The following is an 18859-nucleotide window of genomic DNA, read 5'->3' as shown; positions in this document are numbered from 1 at the left end:
ACTACAAAGGTAAATTGCTAAATACTATATTACTAGTAATTAAAGTTTAAAGTTTAAACAGTATCTGAAGGAAATATTATAAAAGTAAAATATAGAATCATATATAAAATGATAAATCCAACCCATCAAGATTCAATGAATCAATAGTCATCATCAAATGTTCCAAATTTTGATCATATATTAAGATAAACAAAAAGTTAAAACAAGACTATAGCTATGACTCCTAGTCGGAGTCCTCATCATCATCGTCATCGTCATCGTCATCGTCATCCTCATCCTCATCCTCATCCCCAACCTTAGCCTCAACCTCAGGCTTAGTATAATCTATAAAATGCCTCTTAGTAAGGCGTCTAAGGTAGGTCCTAGATGTTTGAGTAGTTATAGCATCAGCCTGTGAGGTGCCTCTAGGATCAACTGTAGTCTCTGGCTCTACCAATGCCTGTGAGGTGCCACTAGGAACAACTGGAACTCTGTGGTCCTCTACTGCCATAGCCACAGCCTCAGCCTGGCCCTCTCTATCTGCCTGGTCAAGCCACTGTAGGTCCTTATCATCAAAGACAGGATCAGTAGCTTCAGTGATCCATTTAGACTCTGGATCAACCTCCTCTAGAGTAATCGGAGAGGTGTCACTATCCAAAATCTCCCTGATCCTAATGCGCAGGTTGTAATGCACAAAGACTAGCCTATTCATTTTCTGCACAGACAACTTGTTACGCCTCTTCAAATGGATGTGCTCGAACATGCTCTAGTTGCGCTCACATCCAGAAGTGCTATTTGGCTAGCTCAAAATGCGGATGGCGATTTGCTGAATGTTTTTGGTTGAAGGCCCAAACATTTGCCACCATATATTTGAATTTTGAAAAAAGGAAAAGAAAAAAATATTAGTCTCATTTCAAAATTTGAACTTTAAAGTTTAAAGCTAGAAATTTAGAAACTAGATTATATAAGGATTAAGTTGCAATTTTTACCTGGCTGCAATTTTGTACGACCTCCTTTGCAAATTTGACTTGAAAAAATGGGCCCTGATGCATTATTATAGGCATCCATCTCAAGCAATATATCTGTGGGATTAGGGGACATCTTTGGTATCACTATGTATAGGCCACTAAGAACCTCCTCATCTGCCTTGAAATCATCACGGAAACGGTATGCCGGATTGAGGTAATACGCTGCTGCATGGATGGGCTTATGAAGCTGATTTTTCCATCTCCTATCAATTATGTCCCAAATAGGGCCATAGTTTTCTTCAACTCCTACATATTTGGCCTTAATAGCCTCCTTGACCCTATCCATGCCCTCATAAATATAGCCCATAGAGGGCTTCTTGCCATCAGCAACTCATAGGAGGGCTACAAGGGGCTCAATGATCTACAAAACAATTAAACAAAAAAACAATTTAGTGAATGATGGAACTTCGCAAAGTTGCACAATGAAAATAAAACAAAAATATGTATGAGATAAATTAATTTATAAAATTTTAACACTTAAGCTTTTAAAATTTAAAATTTAAATTACCTCCACAATCTTCGAACATGGTTCCCAAAAATCTTCATCATCATAAATGCATTTTGTTGCATCTATCCCTATAGGGCTAGTGGCAAAGGAGGAGGAACTCCATTCTGAACCAACAAACATGCACCTCAAATCTAACCTTGCAGTCAGCAAGGATTTTAGTGTGATAAAATTAGAGGCAAATCTTGTGATACTAGGGCGAGCCAACTTCTTTCCCTTCGTGTATTGCCTCATAGTGCTGAGGACCAAAGCATGATTATAGATGAACTTACAAAGATTTTTGGCCTTGGTAACACATGATTTCACCCATGCAACCTTGCCAATATCCTCTAAAATGAGGTCGATGCAATCGGCCGCACATGGAGTCCAAAAGTTTTTTGGGTGTCTCTCCATCAAAAGTTTTCCTTTAGCAATTTTAAATTAGTTAGTAAACAATGAAAATTTTTGATGTATAAAAAAACTTTTAATTTTTAAAATTTAATGAAAAACTAAAACAAATTTTTAGGAAGTCGAAATTTTTTAGAAGTTAAAATTTTACCTGCAGCAACATAATTAATATCTCTATTATCCTGCTCTTTCACATCTTGATGATGGATGATGTAGTATGATCCGAAATGTTGATAGTAAAAAAGCATACACAATCGAATCCAGAAAATTCCGTTTTTATAAATGGATTGTGGAAATCTTATGATGTTAAGCAACATAATTAGTCACCACTTGGACAACATTGTCTTCCCCCACCTCCCTTATGCCCTCAATAGTTTCACATAAGAATTTTGTATTTTTCACATGCGAGGAAGCATCTATAGACCTCAAAAACATAGTGGATACTGAAAGTGAAAATTAAACAAAATAATTATCATTCAAGAATCAATAGTCAATAAAACAAAATTTCCGTTATTCAATAATACATTAAATTTTAGAGTTCAAGTGACAAGAAGTAGAGGATGATGAATTACCTCCACTAGAAACAAGAAAATTTAGGAGGGTGCTATTCCTCCTATTTGTCCATCCATCCGTCATAATAGTACACCCCTTTTGGCTCCAAATTTTTTAATAGTCCTCCAATTCAAGTTTCATCTCCTCAACCATACCTAGTAAGAGGGGGCCACTCAACTCATCTTCAGTGGGGGCTTTGAACCCCGCACCACAGATGGAAACTGTATCAATCATCCCCTGCCAATAAGGAGTCCTGTTACATTTATAAAAACACTTTAATTAGCATATTTCAAATTTTCAACATCAAGTTAAAACTTAAAAGTATAAAATTGAATTTAAATTTTAAAACTTAAAACGTAAAACAATCAAATATAAATGAAGTTGAAGTACCTGGCTACTATAAATGGAATGTTGCAGAAAAATCAAAACTTGCAAATTGCTCTTATTCTAGCTTCATGTACCTCCCTATTCCAGCCCAAGCTTTCAAGTGAGGGTTGTGCACCAGGAGTGGAATGCGGTACAAAAAAATTGTCCAACCTAGATTTTCTGACTCTAGGACGAAAGGTAAAGCCAGTAGGCCCAGTACTACTAGAAGAGGTAGCAGCCGTAGCAGTAGCACCACCAACAGTGCAAGGCATAGATGTAGAAGAAGTACGACTAGCAGAAGCACTAGGACGATAGGAGGGAAGGGAAGAACCTTCTCCAACCCAACCTACTGACTCAGAAACATTTCTAGATGAGCGTGGAAGGGAACTAGAACCAATTTGAGCTAACTCTTCTAATTGTTTTTTTTTCAATTTCTTTTCTTGTTCATATTTTTCCAAGGCTACATAACAAAAACGTTGAGCCTCAACAGTTGCATGTCTACAAAGCTCAGTATAATGACCACGTATGCCAGCAATATGGTATTTCAATCTATTTATCCCCTCACTATTAATGGTTTTGCAAAATAGGCATTTTGTTTGAATTCTAGTTCCACCCGAAAAGTCTATGGTGAACTTCCAACACTCATCTTTTTTATTGCCTTTAGAGAGCTTGGGTTTTTAACCTCTAGGAGCGATTATGAGTAAGGGAAAATGTAAAGGTTGCTGCAATAAGACATTTTAGACCAAATATTACCATTTAAGAATTGTATTTTATGAAGATCTAAAGTAAAAAAAAACTCATAAACAAACAAAAAAATTTATCCAAAAACCCCATAAGCATAGAGAAAAAAATCATCAAAATCTAAAAAATCAACTGTTACCTCTTTCAAATGCTTTGGGAAGTGTTGAGAAGAGCTCCTATAAACTCCTTGATGATCTAAATGCAAGCTCCAATGTCACAAATGCAAGCTTTTCTCCTCTTCCTTTCAGCTGGTTGCAAAACAAGGACACTCTATCTCTCTTCTACCTCTCTCTTTCTTTTTTCTTCTCACAATAGAGTGTTATGGAAGGCCTTTTAGGGTTATAAGAGTGAGTAAGAAGAAAAAATAAATTAAAAAAACTATGCAAAAATTAATATTTTAACCCTGCCGATTTTTTGCTGCGGTGGTCGAGTCAAGCAGCCCAAGTTAGGCGAGTCACCTTGTGACTCGTGAGTTAGGCGAGTCATGCGAGTCACTCCACGTGACTCGCCGCTCGCAAGTCATGGGTCATAATGACTCGGTTAGGCATTCCTGACTCGCTGACTTGCTTGACTCACGTGACTCGCAGCGAGTCACGTTACTCTGATATAAAATTATTTTAGTATATATCTGTTTTATACACAATATATATATATATATGACGAGTTTTATGGTTATCCTAGTGAAACTACACTAACACTCCCTCTTAGTTAAAAAAGGATAGACACATGGGTAAATATACGCCATTGTTAATATTAGTAATGACACATATAAGGAAATCTTTGATTAGAAGATTTCCACCATTTTGATATCACATTTGATATCATGAGTATTGGCCTATTAGAATATCAACTTATGAAATTCACCAAGTACTCATATAAGGTAATGGCCTTTCAGAATATCAACACATGATATTCACCAAATACCTATCATATATCTATACAAACAACTCATACACTGTCAAGTGAATGACATCTAACACTTAGTTGTTGATGTACAAGATATGATCTCTTATGATCTATTTCAACAATTACATAAAATGTATATCATGATTGAAGTTATTGTAAGATAGTCACCTTCCAATAACTTTTGCAGATATAGGTGATAATCATTTGAAAGTTGTCACTTCCTCATGATGTACACGGGGGGCAGGTCCATACATACATACCATCAAAAGTTTACATGAAGTCACCATCGATACTGTCATGTGGTGTTGTCATGACATCCACCATGAACCATATTAGAGAATAAGGTTTTCACCTCAAACTTGTCTCTCATAGACAAGAATGTATTACAAGGGAGTGTCAGAAATCCCTTTGAGTCTGATATCATCCTTTTGACCTTCTAGCACCAAGTCGTGTCATGCTTCCCTAGTTCAACAAGTATCATGATATCATAAGGCCTTCCAGCCTATATACATGAAACTTTATCCCATGAATCATGGTCCTTTACTTGCTATAGTTTCTGGTCACTGGAGAGCCCATTTGGACATGGTCTACTCCCTCTAAATCAATACGACCAAGATCATCACAAGTTTGACTGGACTATATCTTCTATCTGCTCCGTCTCTTTGTCCAAGTTTGCCTCTAATGAAATGTCAAGATCCCTCTTGATAGAGAAGGGTACTCATTTTTGGTAGCATGGCTTATGTGCCATCCTTCTTTCCCACAAGAACATCCTCAAAGACAAGGGAAAGACCAAGGAAAATAATTCTTATAGTGCGTATATGTTAAAGTTTAGTCAATTTGGATGCCTTTATCCTTTATATATTTGTGTTCATCATATATTAGTTATAATTTATATATGTAAGTTTATTATTAACTAATATAATAACTATATATATATATATATATATATATATATATATATATATGAATAAAGTAATATATTATGATTAATATTAAGTATCTGTTTATCAACTAGACATGTCTCATAAAGGGACATGTCTATTGATGTTCTATGCTCAATATAAATGTGAGAGGAATTTGCATTTGAAAAACACATACCTCATGTTATAGCGGTGTTAATACATTTGCAGCGATCTAGAATTTCAACATGGTATCAGAGACAGGTTGGTTGTTGGGAATAATCAAAATAAAAGACTCTTTTAGATCTGTGTCTGGACATGATGATTGCAATGTAAAGGACTCAAAGTTCAAGATGCGACGATGTGTTTATACCTATAGTAATTGGTTGTCTGCCTCTTATATCTCAAGGAGCGTGATCAAGAAATCAAAGAGGTGGACTTTGCACAACAATCATACTCTTGGGAGAGTTGAACAGAGGTTCATGTCAATATTTGGAGAGGGTGATAAGCATTAACTGGAGAAAAGACCCGATGTTGAAGATAAAAGTATGCAATACTGAACTGTGAGTTTCTTGATGCTCATGTGCTGGTTTGAATCTCGTGTGACTGACCGCAATCCAAAATGCTCAAAAAAACTCTCATGAGCTTTTTAAATTTGGAGAACGAAATTTAGGAAATGACTTGGATTGAATAGATATAAGATCCATCATTGACCACAATATGGTCTTGTCAGATTCCATCTCATGTTTAAGAAGCAAGTTTCAATAATTTAAATTGCGAACCACTGGAATTTTTTTTTTGGAAATTCATGGTGAGAAATAAAACCACTAAAAGGTGATTTCACGGAATAATGCAAGGTATTGACTGCATTCTTGTAGCAGACGGAAGAAATGACATCATCTTCAATGTAAATCGATTTGTTAGAACAAGTACATGACACAAATAAGACTTACAACAAATTTGTAATGTTGAGCTCTTACTTTTCTATGTGTGAAATCGAAGATTGCTCAGATATGACTCAAATCAAAATCTTACATGAAGATTGGCTGAATTCAAGAAACTTTGTCGAAACCAGACAGAGCGATAGTATTTATAGGGGGCTGCTCTAAGAGCACGAAGTTGGAAATGATGGAATGTAGCTCCGACAATCCTACTAGCAAGATCAACACCATAGGAGCGGTTTGTGTAACAAACAAATTTTCTTAACTAAAAGATTAGGGCTAAAATCTAATTTCAAATAAATATGAAAAGTAATACTTCAACTATACATGTGAAATAAAACTTCTTTATTTCCATTTAATGGGATACTAATTGAAATAACATTCAATTGAATAATTATCAACTGAAATAACTGCCAACTGAAATAACTGTTTCCACTCATCTTTACTGAAGCAAATTAAAACATTACCATTCATACTATGATATTCGATATTCACAAAACAAAGTAAATGCATAGCTAAGGATAAAGGAAGAAACATACAAAGCTAATTGGAGAGTCTTGAACTGGTTGTGCAAGCCTTGACTTTCGGATAAGAGAAGAAGCATTAGCTTAGGCTTAACCTCCCAACTGTGGACCATATCCATCCCCACACAATCTTTTGAAAAGAAAGGTCCTCCCTACCCTGGGGCTAGGCTTGGGGCACTACTAGTGTAGCCATCCGAGCAATACCGGTGTTTAGACTGTCCACACAGTTATGGACGGACATGTTTGAATAACTGGTGCTACTGACATCATGTGATCTTTAGAAGGCAAGCATGCCTTTAACGACCTTGGCCAAGGTTTCTAGATGTGTTTCTAATACTCAATCACCACCGCTCGACTTGACAACAAGATAATTAAGTGGACATGCATGAGCTATTTAATGATTCTTTTAGAAGTAATAAATTTATTGTATCACTTCTGATTTTGTTTTCATGTTTTTGTAGATTTTTTTCTCACCTCTTCAGCCTCTTTCTTGGCCATCCAGCCGGTTGAGTCCTAGGTGTCAAATCTCAGGGTAATTCAACTGTTTTGCTGAACCTTAATTGGTGTAAAAAATTAATATAAATTCGTTACTGTCATAATATAGTTCTTATGACCCGAGAGCTTCTCTTAAGAATTTACAAAGAAACAGCTTGAATATGGAATCTGACTGAAAACAAGAGGCGTCTTGGCATAACAAATAACATTTGATTGAGACTTCATAGGGAGAGATGGATTCATCGAATATACTATTCAATATTACAGTCAAACAATGTAACATCGAAATTATTGACTCAACTCTTACATCTGTATTTTCAAATGCATACATAAAGCAATATGAATTGAGAAAGCTGACCACATAACCTGATCAAGAAAAGTATGAAGCTCAGGCTTGATTTCCGTACAGTCGATTCTTCTGAAATACATGTTTCAAATGCAAAGCTCAAATAAGATAAAAACTATGACTTGGATTTGTCCTCAATCCAAACACAACAAATAAATGATGAGAAGAAAAGAGAGAGCAGAGGTAAAATGCAGAACTCAGGTTGTTTGGTTCTTCCGACTTGTATTTGAAAGAAGATATTCAAAGAAAATATAAAGCGTGGTTCTTGTAGTAGTTATAATAAAAAGAAGAAAAATGACTTCTTGAACCCCCGATAAATAAAAGATGTGAAGTGTACAATCTCTTCTCTTATAAGACAAATAAATATGAGGAAGAATTCAAAGGTTACTAAATCAAAAAGGATAATTTATTAAATTATATATATATTATTTCGAATGGTGACATTACATTATTATCATTTTATACATGGTTATACCTACTAAGGTATGCATATTTAAATACTTGTATTACTTGGAAGATTATTTTATCATCATACCTTATCAAGGTATACGCATATTTAGGTATACATATTTTAATAGATATGGGCTTGTATAAATTAATACTATGGTGGCACCATACTTTTATACCTATGTTCACATACATATATATGTATTAATTGAAGTGATGAGAAAGTCAATATAAACCATTAAAGGTATGTACTTTGATTAAGTTAAAATATTTAATGTTTTAATGATTGTCCAATAGCTCATGCGTGTACAATAATTGTACCTTGTTATGCAAGTCGTTAGGTCCTTACCTAGATAGTTAGAGGTCATACCTGTTGATCAGACAAATGGACTAAGGTAGTACCCCATTCCGTAGATCCCGTTAAGCAATGCTTCTCCCCTTTGTCTGCTGCAATCACCTGTGCAACATTTTCCACAATAATAACAAGTTCCCATGATAAATCCATATTAACAATTAACATAGATAATAGTAAGGAAATTAGGCAATAACCATAATTCCGAAACCAAGAAATCACTAACTACTATCGTCAACATATGACAAGTAACGGTTAACAACCATCATCATTAAACGATTATACATAATAATTGATAACAACCAATTTCATAGGAAACAATGGTTACATATAACTACCCTTTTCACATGAACAGGAAAGAAAAATCCATTCAACTCAACAACTATAATAATTTTAATTAGGTCAAAATTTTGGGATGTAACAGTTTGAAGCTCTCTGGGCTTGTTTGCATTGTTCTCAATTTGGAATGTGAGAATATGGCATTAACGCATCTACAATGATATGTAAAGAAGTGAAGCTAAATGTGCATGTAGGATATCTAGAGTCATCAATGTTTGAAGAAAAAATGAGGTGTTGAGTCTGAATAAATAATACTCTATAGTCAAATACAAGGTTCAGATGTTTTATGTGAAAGAAAACGTACATGTTAATGATTGAGTTGGGTTTTATATTCCAAGCCAGCATTCAAATATATGCCATTTCTGAAGAAGTCCATTTAATGAAATGATACAACTGCAATAATTATATAAAAGAAATAATCCACGGGATCGCACTAAAGTTGTGATAAGAATTGATTGGAGTAAAATAGATCTCTAATTCAATAACCTGAGATATTATATTAAAGTGACAAATTTCAGATAAAACCTGTGATCATGTTGAAACATCGACTTACTTTGCTGCTCAAGCCTTGAAGAACATCGTTTCACTCTGCCAAGTTTCATGACTTTTGCCAATTTCCAGCCCCTCCAGCCACATAAAAAGGAGTCATCGAACAGGTTATCGGTTTTTATCAAAGTCAAAGCATTTGTGTGGAGAGATCTTTGTCAGCAGTCACAATTGGAGACAAGTGCAAGGAATGATAGATTTAAGAGAGAGCAAATGTGTTATTCCTTGAATGCGAAGAGTAAATATTTGCAAATTATGGACATTATTTTGAAAGGTCCCAAAATAGAAACGAAACTGTTAGATACCTCCCTTGCGATGACTATTATCTCTAAGTGGACACCATATAGATATAATGATATAATCGTAAACTGATGGCTCATTACCGTATGCTATAATGGTAGATTAAACTTAGATAAGTGATGTCAACCGACCAAAAGGTGGTGAGCAGATTTAGAATCTCACATAGATATATTAAAAAAGGCAACGACTAAATATATGGTCAAATAAATGCCAATTCAACTTAAAAGTGATAATAGCATTATGGTGACAATACAGCAATTCACATGTAAGATAGAAGGGATAAGCATTGAACATATCAGACTTTCAAATCACCTTTCAACAGTGACATCAGCAAATGTATAGGTTATATAAATAAGTTGTTTCATTTATATATTAAAGTTTAATAGGTGAAGTACTTGGTGACATATACAAGTGCTATTAGTATTAATACTATTTTCCTGTGAAGAATAATAATATATTATAGTTGTGAATATAATAATTATTCTGGAAAATACTATCAGGAAATAGAATATTAGATTTGTCTAAACTGTAAAAGAATGTTAAAAGGAATGATTGTCTTGTCAACAAATATTACGTGTGTCCTTCAATAACCAACATGAGAAGAGTGTTGAAATCCGATGAACCTCCACACATAACTAACACTGAATGATCTTCATTGTTTCCCATAGTACTCGGCATACCAAGTTGATACTATATGTGCACGCGTTTGCCTTGCCTGTCACATAGTGTATGAATATTCAACACAGTGGAGAAAAGCTTCTTCCTAGAATAGTGAATGGATTGAGCAGATCCCATAGTGAAATGTGATCTCATAGGCGTCATAGTTGTTGGATGAGCATATGATTAGACATGGGCCCCACAGAATAGCTAAGGAGGAAGTGATAAAGTGATCGATGGTTAATATTATTTGGTGGGAAATGTTCTCTTGTTCGATGTATTCTATTTTTGCAATTGTCGTCCTCATCAAAACAACTATATTGCAATGAAGATCATATAAACTAAAAATTCCACTTCAAATTTAGTAGTCTTGAAGAGTTAACAATAATCTCAATACATAGAGGAGATTATACCACTCATATTGGATTATTGTTAGACTAACTATATGATTACAAATCTTTCCATTGCTTGATTTACATGTCCAATTTTGATATGCTACATCCACCGAAGGTAGGAAGTTAAACATCAACACGAGGATTTCCATAGTCAAGGTGTTGAGGGCAAGTTGTTGGCTGCTGAACTGCATGTAATCTTGAGTTCTAAATTGTCAAACTCTAAGTTATGTGATTACTACTTATGGTGTCAATCTCTTGGAAGTTGTATGAGGAAAATTAAGCACGAATGCTCGTACCAAGATCTTCCCAAGCCTATGAGATTCAGATGAGAAGACATTGAAGTTTTGAGAAGCCATTTAAATCATCTATGGGTCTCTCTTTCTTGAACAGAACTTGGAATATCAATTTCTATCGATTAACTAAATGGATATATGTACCTTTATTATGAAAGACCAAAGTAGAGCTTAAATGAAGACTAATACTCAAAGAAGAAAGAATTAGTCACATCAAGATGGATGTTCATGAGCATTTGCTCTAAGATCTTGAGATAAGTATCGTTGATTATTACCTCTTGAATATTATTTTTTGCATATTATAGTCAACCTCTTAACTATCTCCATGCATGTACTATAAGAGCTATTTGCGTTTGATCTTTTCCTCCGAGAATGTTATTGCAGGAAATTGAAGGATTGATATTAGATTTAGAGGGAGTCTGACACTTTGTCTAAGGCAAGAAGCTTTGAAGATTGATTTTCAAAGGGAACTTGACATTTCATGAGAGACAACCTTGAAAGAGACGCAACGGATAGAGGATATGATTCAACCTTTGGTGATCTAGAGGGAGTAAACCATGTTGAGCTGGATTCTCCAAGTGATCAGTAAATTGTACCAGTCAAGAGGATTGTGAATCATGAATATACCTTGTGACTGTGATTTTAATGGGCCTACCCCTTGTGTACATCATGAGGAGGTGATGACTTCCAAATGATGTTACTTGTATTTGCAAAAGTTATTGTAAGTTGACAATCTTACAATAACTTGTATCATGTTTTATCAAACCTTAATTTGAGTACTTGGTGAATATCATTGATATTCTGAGAGGCCAATACTCTTGATATCAGATGTGATATCACAGATTTGAGTAATTGGTGAATATCATGTATTCTGGGAGACAGATACTCATGATATCAAATGTGATATCATAATGATGGATATCTTTTGATCAAAGAGATCCTTAAAACTTGTCATTCCCAATATTACCAATGGTGTAATATATGTCTTGTGTTTATCCTCCCTAGCTAAGAGGGAGTGTTGATGTGTGACAACTTTAGTTGGCTAAACTCCATGTTATACATTTTGAGTAAGCGTTGTACTTAAATCATGAGAATATGCATCTTGTGAGACTTACAACTGAGTGCTTAGATGTCATTAACTTGACTGTCTTTGAGTTGTTTGTATGGATGCATATTGGGTATGAGGTAAGTATGCATTTTGTGAGACTAACAACTAAGAGCTTAGATGTCATTATGTTGATTATCTTTGGGTTGTTTGTATAAATGCATACTAGGTATTTTAATAACTAAGAGCTTAGATGACAATTTTTGATCATTTTTGGATTATTTAAAATATTGATTGGCCTTTACCTGTGATTATCAAAATGTTTTTATCCTTCTTGACTAAGAGGGAGTTTTGAAGTTTTATCAATTCGGATGCCTTTATCCTTTATATATTTGTGTTCATCATATTTTAGATATAATTTATATGTGTAAGTTTATTATTATTTAATATTATATATATATATATATATATATATATATATATATATATATATATATATATATATATATATATATATATATATATATATATATATATGAATATATTATGATTAATATTAAGTATTTGATTATCAAATAGACATGTCTCATAAAGGGACATGTCTATTCATGTCCTATGCTTAATATAAATGTGAGAGGAAGTTGTATTTCAAAAACACACCATATATTATGGCAGTGTTAATACATTTGTAGCAATCCAAAATTTCAACAGTATAGAAATACAAATAAGAATGAGACTACACTAAGTAGATAAATGTAATACTCGAGCACAATAAGTACTTATTTGCACATCTGTATCTTTGATAAAAGTTGCTCCAACGGAGGTCCATATGCATTAAATCAGAAAATGCCTCCATATAAGCATTTATCAAATAATGGGAATGGAACATTGGTTCACCTCCCTATCATTATCATTTTCTCCGATTTACATATCCAATGTGAGTGCTTATGAACAAAAATGTGATACTAAATTTTGGCTTCAACCATCTTTTTGAGGTACCTTGTCACAATCCAACTATAGAGGAAGATGGATAGTTGGAATGTTGCACTTAGTCGTATAAGCCAGATGCTCCAAATATTAAAGCTTGATTAATATTTCCAGCACTTTCACAGTATGTTCTTGGGATTCTACCAAAATGTGTATATAAACATCTTTAGGCCCTTCACAACATACAATTTTACCATAGCAGCCAATGATGGGTAAGTATGAATCACTTCGTGCAGAGAAGTAACTCATGCATAAAACTTTTCAGGAGGAAAAAAAACTTTAAGAATAGAGTACTTGACAATTTTATGGCAAACACCACTTCTTCAATACATTCTATGCCAAATTATTTGCTGGCTCTGATTGCAGAGAAGAATGTGTAATATGTATTGTTCATCACGTCACATTTTTGAAATGTTGACAAACTACTTATAACCAAGGTTGCATGGGTACGTGGGTACGGGAACGGGAACGGGTACGGGAGCGGGTACGGGTACGCATATTTTTCAAAATAGGGGACGGGGGTACGTGTGTAAGCCTAATTTTTTCTATATAATTAATATTTTATAGAAAATATAAAAATCAAAATATCTGTCATGAGTCATGACATTGAGCATTCAAAACAAGAAATTTGAAAATATAAGCCATAAGTCAAATATATATATATATATATATGCTATTGCTAAATGTTTAAAGTATTTTTCATAATTGGGGACGGAGGTACTTGGGTATGTCAAACTTACTTAAAAATTACATTTTTTATATTTATAAAAAATCTGATTTTATGAGTCATGATAATGGTTTTTCAAAACAAGAACAGTGATAAAGTTTGCAAATGTAATGTACTGTTTTCAGTTTCAGATTTGCTATATGTTTGAAATAATAATACATGAGAAATGCTTAGATGCATAACAAAGAAGGCAGACTTTAAACATGAACAAGAAGATCCTAAACCATATGACAATGACATATTGCAAATGATAAACTTTTAACTTGAACAGTGATAAAGTTTATTGTTAATGAGTATCAAAGTTTCAAACTGATTTGGTATTGAATTAAGTTTGATAAACAAGCAGCTAATACAAAAACAGAAAACCAAAAAAAAAAATCAGAATCTTAATCAAGGTCCTTAGCTATGATACTCTCCACCGAGTACCCGGTACGTGGGATACGTGTACCCGGTACTTGGGTACGTGGGTACGAGTACTAGGGGTGTGGGTACGAGTACCCATGCAACCTCCTTAGAAGAGCCACTGGAAATAGTAGAGTTAGTTTCCAATTTATTTCAAACTATTTCTCAAGACCTCTACTTGTAACTCCACCAAGAAACAAGCAGTCATCATTCCATGCTTATTACAAACCAATTATAATCTCAATTCAAAATTTAAACTTGAGTATTAGAGATTAGAGTATCTAGTTTGTTGATTTGATGATATCTATCTTTGATTTCCTTCTCAAATCCATATATCAAGCTAACCCGAAATTCTTAGCAAGCTGAGTCAATCCTTAAATGCCACTGACTGTAGATATCTCTCTTGCTCGCTGAGTTTGATCTTTGACAGTTTATGTACTTGACTCCCTCAATGGATCAATGGTCAAGTATAACGGTTCCTTGATAGCATTGCACCCAACACATAATACACATCTTTGAAATATTTTGGTCACCAATCTGATCTAGTGTTTATTGAGTATGTATATCATGTCGTTGCCAATCTGATAAAGTATTGGTAAAGTATGATAGTGACAGACAATATATATATGCTCCATGTTCATTCTTTCTTTTACTTATTTCTATTTCCAAATGAGGAATTTGTGGTAGATAAAAAAAGAAACGAGCCAGTTTCCAACTAGTGCCAAGATTCGTGTTCAGCGACTTGGTAGTATAAGATCTCCACCAGTCTCCAACTAGTGCCAAGATTTGTATTCAGCGACTTGGTTGTATAAGATCTCTGCCATTTGAGTGTGCTATGGATGTGATATCCAATTTGGATGACAACCCAATCCTGACTTTATTTTCTGACTGCGGGTCCCTGCCGATCTGATTCCTGTAGACAAAACAAGACACTCCCGCCAAACAAGTTTTCAGATATCACAGTTATGTACATCAGTTCAATGACATTGCTGCAATTTGTGGGCATGAATAGGTTGCGCTTAGGAAGAAGGCTCATCTGGGATGCTTGCCATCTATATATATCTTCTATTAATTACTGATTGTACTGAGTGTATATGTATATTTCTGACTGGGTGCAAGTGCTGACCAGTTACCCAGTTACCTTTTCTCATAATCGCTAAAGTCTCCTCCATAGTAAATTACCCCATTTGATCATCCCAAGTCCTGTACTCCATTCATTTAAATTGAATATCATTGTTACTCAATATTATTGGCTGATTCATTAGGATGAGTTGATACTGAAAAATCCCATTTAATAGTTCGCGCCCTAATTCTGACCAGGAACTCCTTTGTTCTTATTCATGGGTTGTTGTCTTCAACAAGACACACTGGATTGATTACTATGCAATCAAAGATGCTCTCCAGTCGGGTGCTCCCCTGTTGAATGCTGATACACCATCAAACCTTCCATGTCATTTTCAATATCATTATCAATATTTATTAGGTTTTAATTTCTGGAAGAATCCAAATATCTTATAATCCTTTTTGTATTTGTGATTTTTGTTTGGATACTTACATTTATACATACAGTGATTAGTGATGTAACATACATATTTAGTATGCATACAATATATTTTTACTTTATGCATGTGTTTGTACACATGTGCATGTAGCATCTACAACACATATGCATGATGTTATCAAGAAACACAAATTTAAAAGTTTAATGTTTCTATTAATTGATAATCTTTGAATGCAACAGAGTTCTGGACTGACTGTCATTGCAGAGAAGCTCAACTTTTTCCGTTTTCTTTCACATTTCCGATCTGTTCACAGAGGAGCATACTTTGCACAAATGCGAACCACTACAGTGCGCAAGCTGCTTCCAGAGTAAGTTCTAAAATTTTGGTACAAGATGCTGGCCATAAATGAGTAATTAACGTATTTAAGTAATATAATGCTTTCAGTTTCATTCCCTGATGGTGCACCATACACTTTGATCTAAAATATTGAACATATAGAAAAACACAGTCAAATCCCGAAACTAAGTAGAATTTAATGGACTGTGGAAATTTCATGTTTCTATGTATCTTATGTTAAAATATAATAGAATAATATCACGATGATTTGTTTCTGGGACCATCTTTATTATTTTAATGTTGCAGGTCGTGGGGCTTTATGTGTCCTGTGCACACACCAGATGGATCTCCATGTGGACTTCTAAATCATTTGACAGCTACGTGTAGTAAGTACTTTGTAGGTGCTTAGTAGTTTTGCATTTCAATATTTATTGTCAATGCTACGGGGTTTAGGTTGAACACATTTTGATCCATGTCATTGGTACCATTTTTGGCTTGATGTGATGTTGGATGATATGCTGTTTCCAATTTTCCCTGTTTCTACTAGTGTACATGGACAATAGATTTCCAAAGACAAAGTAATAGTTTTTTGGATTATATAACTATAATTCAACACTTGTTGTGACAGTTATACAGTTGCTGTATATTTTCTTGAAAAACATCTCTCTCTCTCTCTCTCTCTATATATATATATATATATATATATATATATCTGTATATATCTCTGTGTGTGTGTGTGTGTGTAAAATTATATCGGAGTAGAATTTTCTAGAGCATATATCATTATAGGGAAGCAAGTCACTGACCTCAAGTCATACGCTTGCTTGGATCTATGTTTCATGCAATTGTACCTACCTCTTAGTCTCCTGTTCTCACAACCTGTCCCCATTCCTTTTATGTTCCTGCATTCCTTCATCTCCATGATATGCCATATGGTCAAGCATGAACTTTATTTGAATCAATGACACAATTGCAGGAATCACAACAGATACTGATTCAGAACTGAAGTACAAAGATTATATAAAAATACGGAAATCGATCATGACTGTCTTGATAGACTATGGTATGATCCCTGTGCTGCCAAGACTAGAACGTGGTGGTCCTCCAGAAATTTTGAGTGTTCTCTTTGATGGTCGGGTCATTGGATATCTTAATTTGACAACAATTGAAGGCGCTGTTAACCACCTGCGGAGTTTGAAGCTTTTGAAGACATCTGGGGTAAGTTTTCCTTGCCGTTGATTGTAATGCTAGAAATTTGCATGCTGGTAGTTGATGGTATTTCTGTAGGTTTCATTCAGATTGAACGTGCTTTTTTACATTGTCAGTTTTACATACTCCAGGTTCCAGAAGATCTTGAGGTGGGATATGTTCCATGTACATTTTCTGGTGCATATCCTGGACTATATCTTTTCACCACATCTGCAAGATTTATTCGGCCAGTGAAGAATCTTTTGAATGCCAGCAATGGCCAGCCCGACATAGAACTTATTGGTCCATTTGAGCAGGCATGTGGTTCCATTGTTTTTCTCTAGTCTTAAGCTAATTGATTCCAAATATTGATTGTGACAACCATGCCAATAATATACTGTGTTATCACATTCTCTTTGTAACTATTGATTTCCTTAAGTGCAATCTTTTTTTACTTTAATGCGTAGGTTTACTATGGAGGTAATTTTCATGCTGGTTGCTTTACACTGTAAAAGGAAAAACGACTTTTTTAATGATTCCTATCTGTATTAAAAGTATGATCTTATCGTAAACAGCTTATTTTAATCATATCTAGAGTTTCTATTTTGATTTGTAAATGTATGTGAGAGGTCTGCTTCTATATATTACAATTTGAAGAAATAACATTCAGTTATGCCACAATTAACAATGGGCCAATCTACCCAAGACCCTATAGCTTTCTTGGGCACAAAGGCACAGTATCTCCCAGTTCGATGACGCAAATAATTTGAGCGTGTTTTCAAGGATGTTCCTAGCCTAAATCCTCTTCTTTCATTCTTCCCCATTCAGATGTCCTCCCATTGGAGATTAATGTGATTTGTTGATAGATGAATGGTGTTGTTTGGTGCCCGTAGGTAGTATTTTGTGCTCTTGAATTTTGTAAATGATTTTTGATAGAGGGGTTTATACAAACCCATTCACATGTAGCTACCCAATACAGGCGCATGAGAGGTGGATTCTGAATTAGGATTTCACCAATGTATGAATGCCAGAAGAGGTGGTCGCCTAAATCTGAAGCAATTTAATAAACCTCTAATCACAGAAATAACATTCAGATGCTGTAGCTATTTCTCCACAAATTCAACTCCAAAATTAACAGCCTAATCAGAGTTCTCAAACTCACAAATTCTTCAGCAAAAAATTTGCTTCTCAGCTACAGGAAACACAGTTGCGAAAGCACCAAATCCAAACCCCAGCAAACTCAGATTGAATCCATTATACATCCGCAATGGATTGAATTCACCAAACACCACACAAACCCTCACAAGAGATACATAAAAAGAAATAGTCAATTGCACGATCTATTTCCTTCTTGAAGCCTTCGTTTATAATGCAATTTGCCTTCACCAATACACCTTTCATTAAGTTAGCTTTATCAATACACCATTCAATTAGAAACTTCCAACTAATTCTTTTAAATAAACAACTTTCAAGCACATAGCTTCATGTAGACACTTTTCACTTAAGAGGCTTCACAACTACACTTTCATTTTATAACATGAAATAAGATAAAGTCTCTTACTAATTGAAAGCCTAATCAATAACTTATTGTATAAAATCCCTGAATATGCTGAATCCACTACTAATGAAGATCAACCGCCAGTACCTTCACTGCACTTTTAAATATAGAAACCA

The 18859-nt window shown here is 34.5% G+C and overlaps 1 protein-coding gene across 2 annotated transcripts in view; it reads left to right on the top strand.

Annotated features, from left to right (window-relative positions):
* Window positions 1-18859, top strand: part of NRPA2 (nuclear RNA polymerase A2) — a 294138-nt gene that overhangs the window by 126820 nt on the left and 148459 nt on the right. For both annotated transcript variants that reach the window (XM_089830051.1, XM_089830050.1), the window contains exons 15-18: window positions 15901-16028; window positions 16304-16383; window positions 16974-17215; window positions 17338-17502. In XM_089830051.1, coding sequence (XP_089686177.1) covers window positions 15901-16028; window positions 16304-16383; window positions 16974-17215; window positions 17338-17502 — 615 coding nt within the window. The remainder of the gene's footprint in view (window positions 1-15900; window positions 16029-16303; window positions 16384-16973; window positions 17216-17337; window positions 17503-18859) is intronic.

Source organism: Cupressus sempervirens, chromosome 5 (genome assembly GCF_028749045.1).
Source record: "Cupressus sempervirens isolate cs-2001-9-10 chromosome 5, ASM2874904v1, whole genome shotgun sequence".
In the NCBI taxonomy this organism is placed as follows: Eukaryota; Viridiplantae; Streptophyta; class Pinopsida; order Cupressales; family Cupressaceae; genus Cupressus; species Cupressus sempervirens.
Note: the sequence above shows the minus strand (reverse complement) of the source record. Positions and strands in the feature narration are given on the sequence as shown.